The following is a 14,328-nucleotide window of genomic DNA, read 5'->3' as shown; positions in this document are numbered from 1 at the left end:
TAAGGAAGGAATTTTTCTGTGGGGATCACAGAGTCTCGGCCTGGGGAGGCCATCCAGGCCTGACCAAGAGAGCCCTGCTGCCTCTAAGGATCACTTCCGACTCTAGGATTCCAGCACCATCGGGTCCTTAGACCTTGACCAGAGAACTCACCAAACATGATGTAGTAGGATGAGTTGGAATGCATGTCCTCTTGGTCCAGGTCCTGAGGAAAGAGCTTGACGTAGCCTCCCCCACAATCAATCCCCTGCTCGTGTTTCACTGAGAACTGCAATACCAAACTCTGACCCTCGTTGCTGAAGGGCTCGAATCGGGCCGACAAAGCGTAAAACTTGGCATCTTCACTCGTCTGGAGACCTAAAGGGACGGAAAACAGGCTGGTAAGCTGAAATGGGTCAGCGGTGGAAAACCCCACCCGCCAACTAGAACCCACAGCACGGCAGAGATGGCCACACTGGCCAACTGGGGACTAGGGGGCAACAGTAAGTGCCCCAAGAGCCAGATTCTGTCACAAAAAAAGTATTGTTATTTATTCAACTCAACTTTGTTGAGAGCCAACTATATTCCAGATGCTGCTGGGACTGAACAGAGAGGAGCCTCGTGGGGGGAGCCGCCTCCTCATCTCTGCCTCCCATTCCTAGCTTCCATCAAATCTCAGCTAAAGTTCCATTTTCTTCAAAAGCCTCCCCTTCTTCCCCTTTTTCCTGGTATTTTCCCAACCCCGATTGTCTCCAATTTATCCTGCATATGTCTCAGTTGTATAAGAAATAAGCCTGGACAAGGAATACAGAATTGGCCTAGAGTCATATCATGAAGACCTGAATTCAAATTCAGACTTACTATGTGATCCTAGACTTTTTTGCCAACTGAAAAAAGGTGATAATAATAGCACTCACCTTACAGAGCTGTTGTGAGGCTCAAATGACATGATATTTGCAACAAAAAAAATGCTTAGCAAGTATCTGGCACATAATAACAATATAGCATAATATAAGATATAAATATTATATTATAATATATAAATATTTAATTTTGTTTCCATACCTCATAAAGACATGCTAAGGCAGAAAACCAGGGTGGTGACTTTGAAACTACAGGGAGGTTCTTCTTCAAAAAGTCTCAAAAAAAATAAAAATAAAAAGGACTTTCATTACCCTGCCTGACCCTGATCTTGTCTCTGATATTTAAATGACTCCGATGCCATTTATTTTACATCCAATCATCAATTGCTTTATTTTATATAACCAGTTTATAGTTTTATATCTTACTCCCTACTATGAATACAAATACCTCAAAAAAACCGATTGGTTGCCGGAAGGTAGCATCTTTCTGTCTCTTATGACTTTTTCTTTATGAAAAGAGGCAAAGTCAATCCATCTTTCACTCCTGTCTCTACGTAGGCAGAACATGGCTTTCATCACAGCAAATATTTGACCCATAGACAGCTTTTGTGCAGTTCAACATATGATCCAATTATAGCTTTCATTACATTCGACACATGTCTAACACATGATGTGCTACGGTCAACATATGGCGTGCACGTGGTCTTCCCCATAGTGAAACATGACCCATAGGCAGCCTTCATTAGTCAATATATGTTCAGTATTTGACTTTCACCACGGTCAACACATGTTCTACACAAAGTCTTTCCCATGGTCGATACATGAACTTCACCATGAATAATATATGACTAGGACATATATGCGTGGCTCACAAGTAGCTTTCATCCCAGTCAATCTATGTCTCGCCCTTGGCTTTTGCCTCCACTAATACTTAATCTACCCATAACCTCCACCATGGATGATACGTTGCCATGGTCTTCATCATCTTTAATTCGTGGAGCTTTCATCATGGTCAATATGAATTCGGCATTTAGTCTTTGCCATGGTCAACAATGGCACACAAATAGTCTTCACCATAGCCTTTACCATAATCAACACTCAGACATCAAATGAGTTCTACAATGAAAATTAACGACATTTTGTCTTGTTTGACAACAGGGCACATATCTGTGTTTCTGATTTGGCTGGAATGGCATTTTATTGAGGGGTTTTGAGTGTGTGTTGTCATAGAGAGTCTCATTATACCCAGTTCTCCAACAGCTTCCTGTACAGGGTCCATCTTAAGCACCCCAAAGTCACCACCCTGGTTTTATCTCTCAGCAGGTCTTTATGAGGAACTGTGCATACCCTCTGATCCAGCAGTGCTACTACTGGGCTTATACCCCAAAGAGATACTAAAGAAGGGAAAGGGACCTACATGTGCCAAAATGTCCATGGCAGCCCTGTTTGTAGTGGCTAGAAGCTGGAAAATGAATGGATGCCCATCAATTGGAGAATGGCTGGGTAAATTGTGGTATATGAACGTTATGGAATATTATTGTTCTGTAAGGACTGACCAGCAGGATGAATACAGAGAGGCTTGGAGAGACTTACATGAACTGATGCTGAGGGAAATGAGCAGAACCAGGAGATCATTATAAACTTCGACAATGATACTGTATGAGGATGTAATCTGATGGAAGTGGATCTCTTCGATGAAGAGACCTAACTGAGTTTCAATTGATAAATGATGGACAGAAGCAGCTATACCCAAAGAAAGAACACTGGGAAACGAATGTGAACTATTTGCATTTTTGTTTTTCTTCCCGGGTTATTTTTACCATCTGAATCCAATTCTCCCTGTGCAATAAGAAAACTATTTGGTTCTGCACACATATATTGTATCTAGGATATACTGTAACCTATTTAACATGTAAAGGACTGCTTGCCATCTAGGGGAGGGGGTGGAGGGAGGGAGGGGAAAAGTCAGAAGTGACTGCAAGGGATAATGCTGTAAAAAATTACCCTGGCATGGATTCTGTCAATATAAAGTTATTATAAAATTAAATTAAATTAAATTTTAAAAAAAAGAAAAGGTCTTTATGAGGGACAGAAACAAAACTAAGCGAGATGGAAGCCGATGTAGTTGGGACATGATGACAAGCAGGAAACCCAGAATAAATGATCTCCCTCCCATTTCTAGCCATCTCTCATTTTCCTTCTTTCCATGAAGCTTTCATAGGGAGGGAGAAATTGAATAAACTCCTACCAATGACTAATGTTCATCAAATTAGTAATTAATAAGCAGAGGGAAAGCACTTGAATTGAGCAGTTAGGAAAAGCTTCCTTTAGAAGGTGGGATTTTAGCTGAGACATGAAGGAAGTCAGGAGTGGAGATGAGGAGGGAAAGGACTGTGGGACAGCCAGGGAAATTCCTGGAGTCAAGACATGGAGAGTCTTGCTTAGGCAACAACAAAAAGGCCAGCACCCTCGTATCATTCTTTCCATTTATATTGTGGTAGTTGTTGTGCTTCTTGTTCTATTTATTTCCCTCTGTGTCAGTTCATACAGCTCTTTTCATGCTTCTCTGCACCCATCATAGGCCATTTCTTATATTATGGTAATATTCTATTATATTCACATACCATTTTAGCTATTCCTAAATTGATGACTATCTACTTTGTTTCCAATTCTTGGGTATCATAAAAAGTGTTGTTATAAATATTTGGGGAGGTATGAACTTAAAAAAGTGTTACTATAAATATTTGGGGAGGTATGAACTTTCTTCTTAATCATGGCTTCCTTGGTAGCTAAGCCCAATGGAATCTCTGGTTCAAAAGGTATAGACATTTAACTCACTTTATTTGTATAATTTCAAATTGCTTTCCAAAGTGGTAGTACCATTTCACAGTTTTGCCAATAATCTGTTAAGGTGCTTATCCTTCCACAACGCCTCTATTGAGGAGGACATTGAATGTTATCATTACGGGGGTCATTTTTTGACAATTTAAGTGTGTAAGATGAAACCTCAGGGTCATTTTGACTTGCATTTCTCTTATTAACAGTGATTTAAATCATTCCCAAATATGATTACTAATACTTTGCAGCTGTTCTTTTGAGAACTGTCGGCTCATATCCTGGGATCAATTAATCGATCTAAAGGATCCATTAGATCCTTTGATCATATCTATTGATCTATTATTGATAGATCCTAAAGATCTACCAATTACTTATACATACATACACACACACACACACGCACACACACATATTACATGCACATGTGTGTGTCTCTGTATAATTTGTATATCTTGGTTACCCAACAGATAAATCTGATGCAAATTTTTTTCCCATTAAATCACTTCCCTTCTAATCCTAGGTACATTAATTTTGTCTGTGCAGAAGTTTTTCATTTTCAAGTAATCGAAAGTATCTAATTTTTTTGTAATTGCTTCTATGTCTGGTTAAGATTACATCTCCTATCTTGTCTTTTCTATGTGTAGGGAAGAAAGTGGGGAGTGGGAGAGAATTTAGAACTGAAAATAAGATGAAATTGAACAGGAAAAAAGAACATATTTACTCATATGTATGAGAGCTATATGCTTTATTTCTCTCCTAATTTTTTTTAATAGTTTGATCTGAAGATCATAAAGATCTAAAGCTATTTAAGGAATGACCAGCAGGATGAATACAGAGAGGCTTGGAGAGACTTAGATGAACTGATACTAAGTGAAATGAGCAGAACCAGGAGATCATTATACACTTTAACAATGATACTGTATGAGGATGTATTCTGATGGAAGTGGATTTCTTCAACAAAGAGAAGATCTAACTCGATTTCAATTGATCAAGAATGGACAGAAGCAGCTACACCCAAAGAAAAAACACTGGGAAATCAATGTAAATTGTTTGCATTTTTTTTTCTTCCCAGGTTATTTTTACCTTCTAAATCCAACTCTTCCTGTGCAACAAGAGAACTGTTCGGTTCTGCTCACATATATTGTATCTAGGATATACTGTGACATATTTAACATATATGACACTGCCTGCCATCTGGGCGAGGGGGTGGAGGGAGGAAGGGGAAAAGTCGGAATAAAAGTGAGTGCAAGGGATAATGTAAAAAATTACCCAGGCATGGGTTGTGTCAATAAAAAGTTATAATTATTTTTTAAAAAATCTAAAGCTATTAAAATTATATATCTATTTAGAATGGATTGTGGCGTGTGATGAGAGTTGTAAGTTTAGTTTCTGCCAAACTGATTTTCAGTTTTCCCAAAAGGTTATTTTTAATCAAATAAGGAGTTTTTCCTGAGGTAATTTGTATTTTCTAATTAGTCAAACGACTCTTATTATTTTTGAATCTCAATTATCTAGCCTGTTTTGCTGAACCTTCTCTTTAAGCAATAACAAATGACTTTGATGTCTACTGCTTTATAATATAGTTTGAAGACTGCAAATACTATTCTCCCTTTGTCCTCACTTCTTTTCATTATTTTCCTTGATGCTCTAGATCTTTTGCTTTTCCAAAGGAATTCCAAAAGTATTCCCTTGGTAATTTTATTGGCATAGCATTAAAAATGTAAATCAACTTTGGTAATATTATTCTAAGTAGATTCTTAATAAATATCGCTCACCACAAAATGAATTAATTTCACAATAAGAAACTTTCTCAAAACTTAAGATGAATGATTCATTTTTTTCTTAAACTTTCATATATATATATGTACATAAATCAAATTTTATTAAAGGCAGCATACTAGATTGGAAAGAATACTACATTTAGAATAAGAGGACCTGGATTTAAATTTAAAATTTAAATTAAATAAGTAATAATTATTAGCTTGAGACCTTGAACAAGTTATTTCCTTTCCTCTGGACCTCAGTTTTCTTGTCTTTAAAGTAAAAGATTTGGGTAAAATAATCTCAAAGACGCCTTCTAGCTCTAAGTCTCAGGATTCTTTACCTCAGTATTTTTAAGACTTGAACTTTCATCAATAGTGGTTCTCACTCCACTAATGTAGATTATAGTTCTCTTGTGCCTTAACAGATGCTATGGTTAAAAAAAAAAATCGTTGTATAGTGATCAACATCCTAATCAGTTTTGTGAGGCTGCTCCTGGGATACCATCGAGCACAGCCATCACTGGATGTGAAGTCATTCCAAATCGGAATTTGGGAGGACCAGCCAAAGTCTGTGCTTGCTAATTGACCCAAGTCTGAGGACCCCAGGCTCCCTCTATTCCTTGGAGAGGCATCTGAGAAGGAAGGCAGAGAAGAAAGAAACAACACTTTGGGGGATGAACCAACAAGTTCATGACTCATGAATAGCAAAATCAGAACTCTCCAGTCCAACCCACTCCCAGTGACAGTAACACTCACCTTTATCCTTCTCCTTGTCTCCATAGAACTTCCCAGCTGTCAGCTGGAATTTACCATATTCTGACAAGTGTTTAGACTGGACCCACCGTTTTTTCCATCCATCTGTCAGGGAATGAAAAAATATATGCAAAATGCCTTACATCTGACCATGAAAGACCAAGTCGAATTTAAACAGATGACACATGAAATATTGGGAGGCCACGAGATGCTCCCTGAGAGCAGAGACTGGTCCATTCTGGCTTATGCATTCTGGGTGCCTGGCATACAGCAGGCATTTAATACTTGGTGAATAAGTGAGTGAATACAGGGAAAGGTTACTGAATTTGGATTCAGAGGACCTATGCCAGCTGATATTTGTGATTTAGAAAGACAGAATAAATATACCAGGAAATTCACTAAAACAAATATGTGAGCGGCAGTGTGTCCTAAGGGAGAGATGGCAGGGGTTAGGATGAGCTGAGTTCAAGTCTAGCCTCTGGCAAACCCACTGGCTATGTGATCCTGGGCAAGTTACTTATTTTCCCATGCCTTGGTTTCCTCATCTATAAAAAAGGAGAGTATATAAAAATGTAAAGTTATCTCATAAAGAAGTTTAAAGTAGCAAAACTTATAAGGGAAACAGTTATGTGGGCACAATTCTTGGCAACAAATTTCTTTCTCTTCTTTCAGTTCCTCTTCCTCTTCTTCTTCTATTTCCTCCTCCTTTTGATGATGATGATGATGATGATGATGATGATGATGGCCATGGTTCACCCAGACAACATCTGTAGAAAACTGATGTTCAGAAATCTCTCCCATTGCTTGGCCCACAGAGGCAGAATGTACTAGGCGCAAACTCTGGGCACAAACCAGGCCACTTCCCCTTCTTCAATCTTCTATCAGACCTTGATTCACAGGACCAAAAGCGTCATATTTCTTTATGTCTATTGCCCCCTGCTGGTGAGAATAATCTTCATCTCTCCCACTTTTCTAGTATATTAAGGCTAATAAAGAACATTTTCTCAAAATAATTCTGGGAGGTAGGTTGGTCCACTATTGACAGATGAGAAAACTAAGGCTAGAAGAGGAAAGTTAGAATTATAGGTTTATTTTGTCTATTTGGGTTTTTTTTTGAGGCAATCAGAATTAAGTCACACAACTAGTAAATGTCAAGTGACTGAAGCCCAGACAGGTTTGCCTGAGAATCCCCACCCCCAGATTTAGAGATAAAAGGGACCTGAGAGATAATCAAATCAAACACTCTCATTTTACAGATATAGAAACTGAGATAACCTCTTAGCTTTCTATTTATTTCCCAAGAATTGAGAATTAAATGAATATTACCACTGCTGCCATAAAAGGTATAATAATCAACTCTCCTATGTCAGTCAATAAATATTTATTAAGTGCTTCCTATGTACCAGACACTGGCTTAAACCCAGAAGATACACAAAGAGACAAAAAGGCAGTCTCTGCCCTCAAAAATTCATAATCTAATGGAGGGAGAACAAGCAAACAACTATATACAAACAAGCAAACAACTATATACGAACAAGCTATAGACGAGATAAGTAGGAAATAATAACACAAGGAAGATGTTAACATTGAGAGGTATTGGGAAAGGCTTCCTATAGGAGATAAAATTTTAGCTAGAGCTGTTCAGAATCTCTTTGAGCACCTAAACTATCCCTCCCTTTCCTGACTATTGCACCAGCTTCCTTGTATCAATCCATGTCAGCTCTATCTCCCTCCAGTGCTCCCGAATCAAATAAGATAATACTTATTTCTTTTTATTATTAGAATTTAATTTTGGAAATTCTGGAAAATGCAAATTATTAGTATTTTGCAAAGTGGTTAGTATTTTGTTATTTCCATATTTTTTCTATTTATGTTTAATTATTTAGCATTTTATTTTTCCCCAGTAAAACAAAAAACAATTTGTTTTTAAAACTTTGAGTTTCAGACTCTCTCTTCCTCCTTGCGCACTCCCTCATCAAGAAGGCACATGTGAAATCTAGCAAAACATTTCCATAAAAGTCATGTTGTGAAAGAAAGCATAGACCCCTTCCTGCTCTTCCAAAAGACCTCAAGAAAAATTAAGTTTTAAAAGTGTGGTTCAATCTGTATTCAAACACAAAATAAGATAAAATTTGTAAAGCATGTGTCCCACGTCCAAAGTAGGGACTACTCTGACTAGAGGGATGGCCTGTTTCATTTTGGTTTTGCATTCTAATTTGTAACATCTAATACAGTATTAATGATCTAAGTATGATTTAGCACCCTAAAAAATTAATACAATGCCTGGGTGCACTAAAACACTAATAGTGCCCAGAGCAAGATAGTGCCAAGACCCTGACTTCACTACCCTGACCAAAAGTCAGGGGCATCGAGTTGAACTCTCTAAGGAGAGGCTTTGACAGAGTGGAACATGCCCCAGAAGGCTGAAGTATCACTGAAGATGCTTGCCTTGAAACAGAGATAATATTCAGAGGATGAGACTGTGATCTTCAAAAATTTGAAAAAGTCTCACAGAAAGAGAGCATTAGAATTTAAATGGATCTCAGAGATGGAGGTCTTGGGTAGGTAGACCTATGATAGTCATAGATATCAAAGTTGGAAGAGACTTTCCAAGTCATATAGATTTCTTCCTTCCTTTTATAGAAAAGTAAAATAAACAAAATTAAAAATATCATCAGAGATAGGTCCTTTGGTTTCTAAGCCAGTGTTTTGTCACCTTTACCATAAGAAGTGATTACTTAGAAGACTCCCTATACAGGAAAAATACTGAAATTCTTAGAAATTTCAAGCTTCAACTAGAGAGTGGTCCTTCCTTTCATGCTGTCATTTTTCTGACTTTCTGCCTCAATCAGTGGATCCCTGTCCACTGGCTACCAACTGCAATGTGATGTAGGGTAAAGATTTTACTGGCCAGCTATGACCTGTGTCATTTCATGCTTCTGGGCCTCGGTTTCCCTAATTTTTAACCAATGAGATCATTGAACTGACTCACTTTTCCTATTTATTTTTCCTTTGGTATTTTATTTTCCCCCAGTAACATGTAAAACAATTTTCAGATTCTCTCCCTTCCTCCTTCACACCCCCTCATTGAGAAGGCTTGACTATACTCTTGACTGGATTTCATTGGATTTCACTGTCAAACAACTATTAGCTGTTTGATTGGTTTCACTTAATGCTTCTGACCCTCAATTTTACTATTTTTAACCAAAGGAGAGCATTAAACTGCTTCATTCACTCTTGACTATACTCTTGACTGGATTTCATTGCCTAGTTGTTTGACCTATTTCACTTAATGCCTCTGAGCCTCAGTTTCCCTCTTTTTACAATCCAGTGACTGGTTCACTCACTCTTGATTATATTCACTTTGTGGACTTTGTTCTCCTGATTGGGGTTCCCCCATTCAAACCATTATTTCAGTAGTGGCCCTTCATCTCACTCTTGTATTATTTCATTGACTACCTTTTGCTCCTCGACAGCTCCATTGCCCCTAAACAAATAATCTTCCCTATTTTTTTATGTTTTTGTCTTTTCCCATTAGAATGTTAGCTTTTGGAAGATTCATAGTAAACACCCAATAAATATCATATCTCCATCATCATAATAATAATAGCTAGTATTTATATATGTAGATATATAGAGATAGAGAGAGTTCTTTAAGGTTTGCAAGGCACTTATTAAGTGTAATTTCATTTTATCTAGCAATCATTTGTCTCCCCAGTGCCTCTCTTACAAGGCTGTTGTGGGGATTGAGCAGGAGTCTAGTGGTGAAGTGAGAGGCTGACCCAAGTTGTTATTTCAACTGTTTATCAAAGATGGTCTCTTGCAGTTAATTCCCTAGGAGATAGATGGTTTTTCTGTTCCCTTCCCAAGGGTGGGTAGTGCAGGTTAGGGCTTGTTCCACAAGAAGAGATCTTGTAATAGGATAACAAAGAACAAGGCAAAGTAGCCAAGCGCTACATCTTCAAGAGGTGGCAGAGATATATAAGAGCTACTCTATTCCAAAAATCACTAGGGCGCTGAATGGGGATCCATCCAAGCCCAGTCCTCCAGAACTGTACTTCTTGGACAGGGGATAGGATGTCGTGCTCAGTGGAAGACCCTGTGATCTATGTTTAAAACACCTCTTACATTGATCCCCTTCTCTTCACTCACATAGCCACCACCTCTATATAAGATCACATCACGTCTCCCAAGAGCCCCCTTTCTGGTCTCTTTACCTCAAGTCTATCCCTGGCCCAGTCTGTCCTTTATTCAGTTGCCAAAGTGATTTTTCTAAATCGTGAGTCTGACCATATCACTCCCTGCTCACTAAACTCCAGTGGCTCCCTATTGCCTCCAGGATCACTTATAACCCTTCTCTTTGGTGTGTAAAGCTCTTTATCAACTTGTTCTTCCTAACTTTCCAGTCTCTTTACCTACTTTCCATATGCCCTGTCCAGCCATCCTAGTTTGCTCACTACTCCACACATGTGGTAGTTAATCTTCCTAGTATACCTTTGCATTAGTTCCTGCTTGAAGTTATCTCCCTTCTCCCCTCTGCCTCTCAGAATACTTGCTTTCATTCAAAATTCAGCCTCCACATGAGATCCCCTTCATCATTCCAGCTTCTAGTGTCTTTATGCCCCAAGAGGCTCGGGGTTTTGGGCATGTTACATGTATGTATTAGGTATATGTGGATGTTCATATTGTTTTCATGAGAATGCAAGTTCCTTTAGGGAAAGATCTGTTACATTTTTGTAGTTTTATCCCATTTATTTTATTGTATTCATTGCCTGACACTTAGTAGGTGCTTAATAAATGCTTTTTGATCAATTTGTAACTCTAACACTTGGAACTTTTGTAACCATAGTCTAGCCACTTCATCTCACTGAGACTCAATTTCTCCATCTGTAAAATAAAGATGATACAACTGATAATGTCTACCTCACAGGATTGTGTTAGTAAAAATGTTTTGTGACTTTTAATGCCATGTAAGAGGCAGATAAGTGGTGCAAGGGATAGAGAGTTGGGCTTGGGATCCGGAAGACTTATCTGAGTTCAAATCTGTCTCAGACATTTACTAGCAAGTCACTCAACTCTGATTGACTTAGTTTCCTCATCTGTAAAATGAGCTGGAGAAAGAAATGGCAAACCACTCTAGTATCTCTGCCAAGAAGACCCCAAATGGAATAACAAAGAATTACCCTGACTGAAATGACTGAACAAGAAAGTAAAGACTTTTTCAATGACCAGCCCTACTAGACAGTATAACATTAGCCGGTGAGTAGTTCAATAGAAAAGATAATTCAGAGTGCTGGATTCAGAGTAAAGACTTAGGTGTGAATCCAAACTTCACTACTTTTTATGTGTGAAGTCACTGAGTTACTTTCATCATCTGCAATGTAAAGGTATTGGACTAAATTACTTCTGAGAACCCTTCCAGTTCTAGGTAACTAGCTTGCATTTATAGGGTGCTTTGAAGTTTGCAAAATACTTCAAATATTATTTCACTTGATTCTCACAACTCTGGGAAGTAGGTATTGTAGTTATTCCCATTTTACCGATGAGAAAAACGAGGCAGGTAGTAGTTAAGTGACTTGCCCAGACTCATACAGCTTGTGTTTGAGGTAGGATTTGAATTCAGGTCTCCCTGACTCCAAGTTTAATGTTCTGTGTACTCTAATTACCTACATCTATGAACTGAGGGACAATGATTCCTTTCCCACAACAGGTCTATGTTTATAAGATAGTCCCTCTTGCAAGCTACTTGGTGAAGATTGGAAACTCTCTAAGTGCCATTTTTTGGTCTTTTCAAACCTCCCAGGATGCTAAGCAGCAGAGGAAAGGGGAAAACAAAATTTAAAAAAAAAACTAACTCCTTCAAAAAAGAATTGTTTAATCACTTATCCACAAATTCTGTAGCATGTTTCTAAATGAGTTTAGAAACAGAGGACCTAACCAGCTTAAAATCCTGATTACCCTATTTATAACCTTAAATATTACTTCCTTTCTCTGAGGCTCTTTCTTTCTAAAATTTTGGGATTGAACTAGATCAACCAATCAACTGGCTTTTCTTAAGCATGTACAGTGGTTCAGGTCTTGTGCTAAGTATTGGGGATACAAAGACAAACACAAGGGTCCCATCCTCCAGGAGCTTCCATTCTACAAAAGACCTGTAAGTTGTCTCCCAGCCCTGGAGCCTGTATCCTCCTATTTTTATGACTACTTTCATGTCTTCATTCCTTTGTTGGACTCTAGCCCCTTAAGGAAGTGGTTGGATAGGATGAGTTCCAAGATTCCTTCTAGACTAAATCAGTGATCCTAAAATATATTCTGTTGACATGCAACTGGATGAGCCATCCAACCACACCGACATCCAGCTGAAAGTGGCCTTTGAACTCATCTCCTCCAAATCCTTTATAAAGGAGACTGACACCCCGAGGAGGGGGAGGGCTTGCTAGTAAATGACAGATTTAGGATCCAAATCCAGGACTTTCCTTGATCCTAGACCCATACTCTTTCTACATCATCCTGTTCTGTCCTGGGATTTATTTGAATGTGTGTGTTTCCCACTTTCCAGTGATGCTTTTTGGAAGACTTCCAGCGACATTCAGATTACAAATGGCCAAGCTGGGATTCAGACCCATCTCCCCCTGATTCCACACCCAGAACTCTTCCCAACCTGCTCCATCATAACAGAAGCTAAGTTCTTCTTCACAGTACCTCCAGGGCGTGGGCAGAGTCAGGGATACCGCGTTCATTTTCAAAGAAGCGAACAAAGCCGGAAGGTGCCTTGATGTGCCCAGAGTAGAGTCTCTACTACTAGGGTAGTAGGGAGGGGACCTCTTGGGTAGGAGCTAGAACCTCTTCAGCTTATTTGTGGAAGGACAAAGCTAAACGACTCGCCCTGGAGCCCTTCCGCACCGTTTCCTCCGCTCCTCTCCCCTCTCCCCCACCTCGGGGATCCCAGCTTTGGGATGTGTGAGGCTCACGCTACCCACAGCACCGCCCGCCCACCCAGGGCCGCGGTCACTGCCCCCTTACCGCCGTCTTCGAATTCTTCTCGGAAGTAGACGCGCCTCCTCCACTGCCACGGATGCCCTGGAAAGGTGGCCGGGCCGTCGCCCCCGACGTCGGCTGTGGCTGTGGCTGGGGACGGGGAACTCACGCCCTCGCGGTGCGGGGTCTTGGCCGTGGCGCTGCCCCCAACGCGCTCTCCGCCCACGCTCGTGGGCTCTGTGGCCCGGCTGTTTGCGGCAGTACCATCCGTGCCGTCGGTGACGCTGTCGGTGGTGCTGTCGGTGGTGCTGTCGGTGGTGCTGTCGGTGACGGCGCTGTCTGTGGGACTGGTCTTGCCGCTGTCCGTGGTGCTGCCGGAGACTTTCGGTTTGTCCGTGAGCCCGGGGCTCGGACCCTCCTGGCTCTGGCCGCCGGCTGAGGTGGCCAGAAGCACGGCCACGGCCGCTAGCGTCGGCATCCACCTCATCGCCAGCCTGGCCGCCCCTGGTGCGCCCTCGTCTCTCCAGGTGGCCCCTCTGACAATGGTTTCCTCCGTTTTGAACGTCGACTTTCAGAGAGCGGGCTGGTGGGACGAGGGGCTGGGGCTCCCCCGCAGCTTTACGTGAGCCCTACAAGTGGCTGCTTCTCATTCGCCTAGACCCCGGGGTGATTGCGGGGCTGCAGCCAATGGCTAGGGGCACAGCTTGAGCCGGAGGAGATGGTGCCCCCCGGGGGGTGGGGGGGAGAGAGCAGATGGAGGGGAGTTGGAGTCCCAGAACAAGGCCCCAGGGGAAGGAGGAAACTGCCTTCCTGTATCTTCCCCACACCCCCAAGAGACTCTGAAAGGAAGGTGGAGACTGAGGCTAAATCAAAAAAGGTAGGCACTCTCTCTACTAGCCTACCCAAGCTTCAAAAACCCCTAACATCTGTGTAGAATCTATCACAGTAATAAGCACTTTACAAATATTAACTCATTTGATACTCACAACAACCTGAAGAGATAAATTGTATTGCTATCCCCATTTTACACATGAGGAAACAGAGGCAAACTGAGGTTAAGTGACTTGCCCAGAGTCACCCAGTTAGTGTCTGAGGAAGGATTTGAAGTTAGGTCTGACTCTAGTTCCAGCATTCTATCCACTAAACCAGCTAGCTG

At 40.6% G+C, this 14,328-nt stretch overlaps 1 protein-coding gene across 1 annotated transcript in view; it reads right to left on the bottom strand.

The window, feature by feature from the left end:
- The window catches only part of LOC127561679 (calreticulin-like), a 34,214-nt gene extending 20,555 nt beyond the window's left edge, over window positions 1-13,659 (bottom strand). The window contains exons 1-3 of the mRNA XM_051996859.1: window positions 13,218-13,659; window positions 6,198-6,299; window positions 152-355 (exon numbers count right to left, since the gene is read on the bottom strand). Of these exons, the coding sequence (XP_051852819.1) occupies window positions 152-355; window positions 6,198-6,299; window positions 13,218-13,659 (748 nt within the window). The remainder of the gene's footprint in view (window positions 1-151; window positions 356-6,197; window positions 6,300-13,217) is intronic.
- Between the last annotated feature and the right edge of the window lie 669 nt (window positions 13,660-14,328).

This window comes from Antechinus flavipes, chromosome 4, assembly GCF_016432865.1.
Source record: "Antechinus flavipes isolate AdamAnt ecotype Samford, QLD, Australia chromosome 4, AdamAnt_v2, whole genome shotgun sequence".
Lineage (NCBI taxonomy): Eukaryota > Metazoa > Chordata > Mammalia > Dasyuromorphia > Dasyuridae > Antechinus > Antechinus flavipes.
Note: the sequence above shows the minus strand (reverse complement) of the source record. Positions and strands in the feature narration are given on the sequence as shown.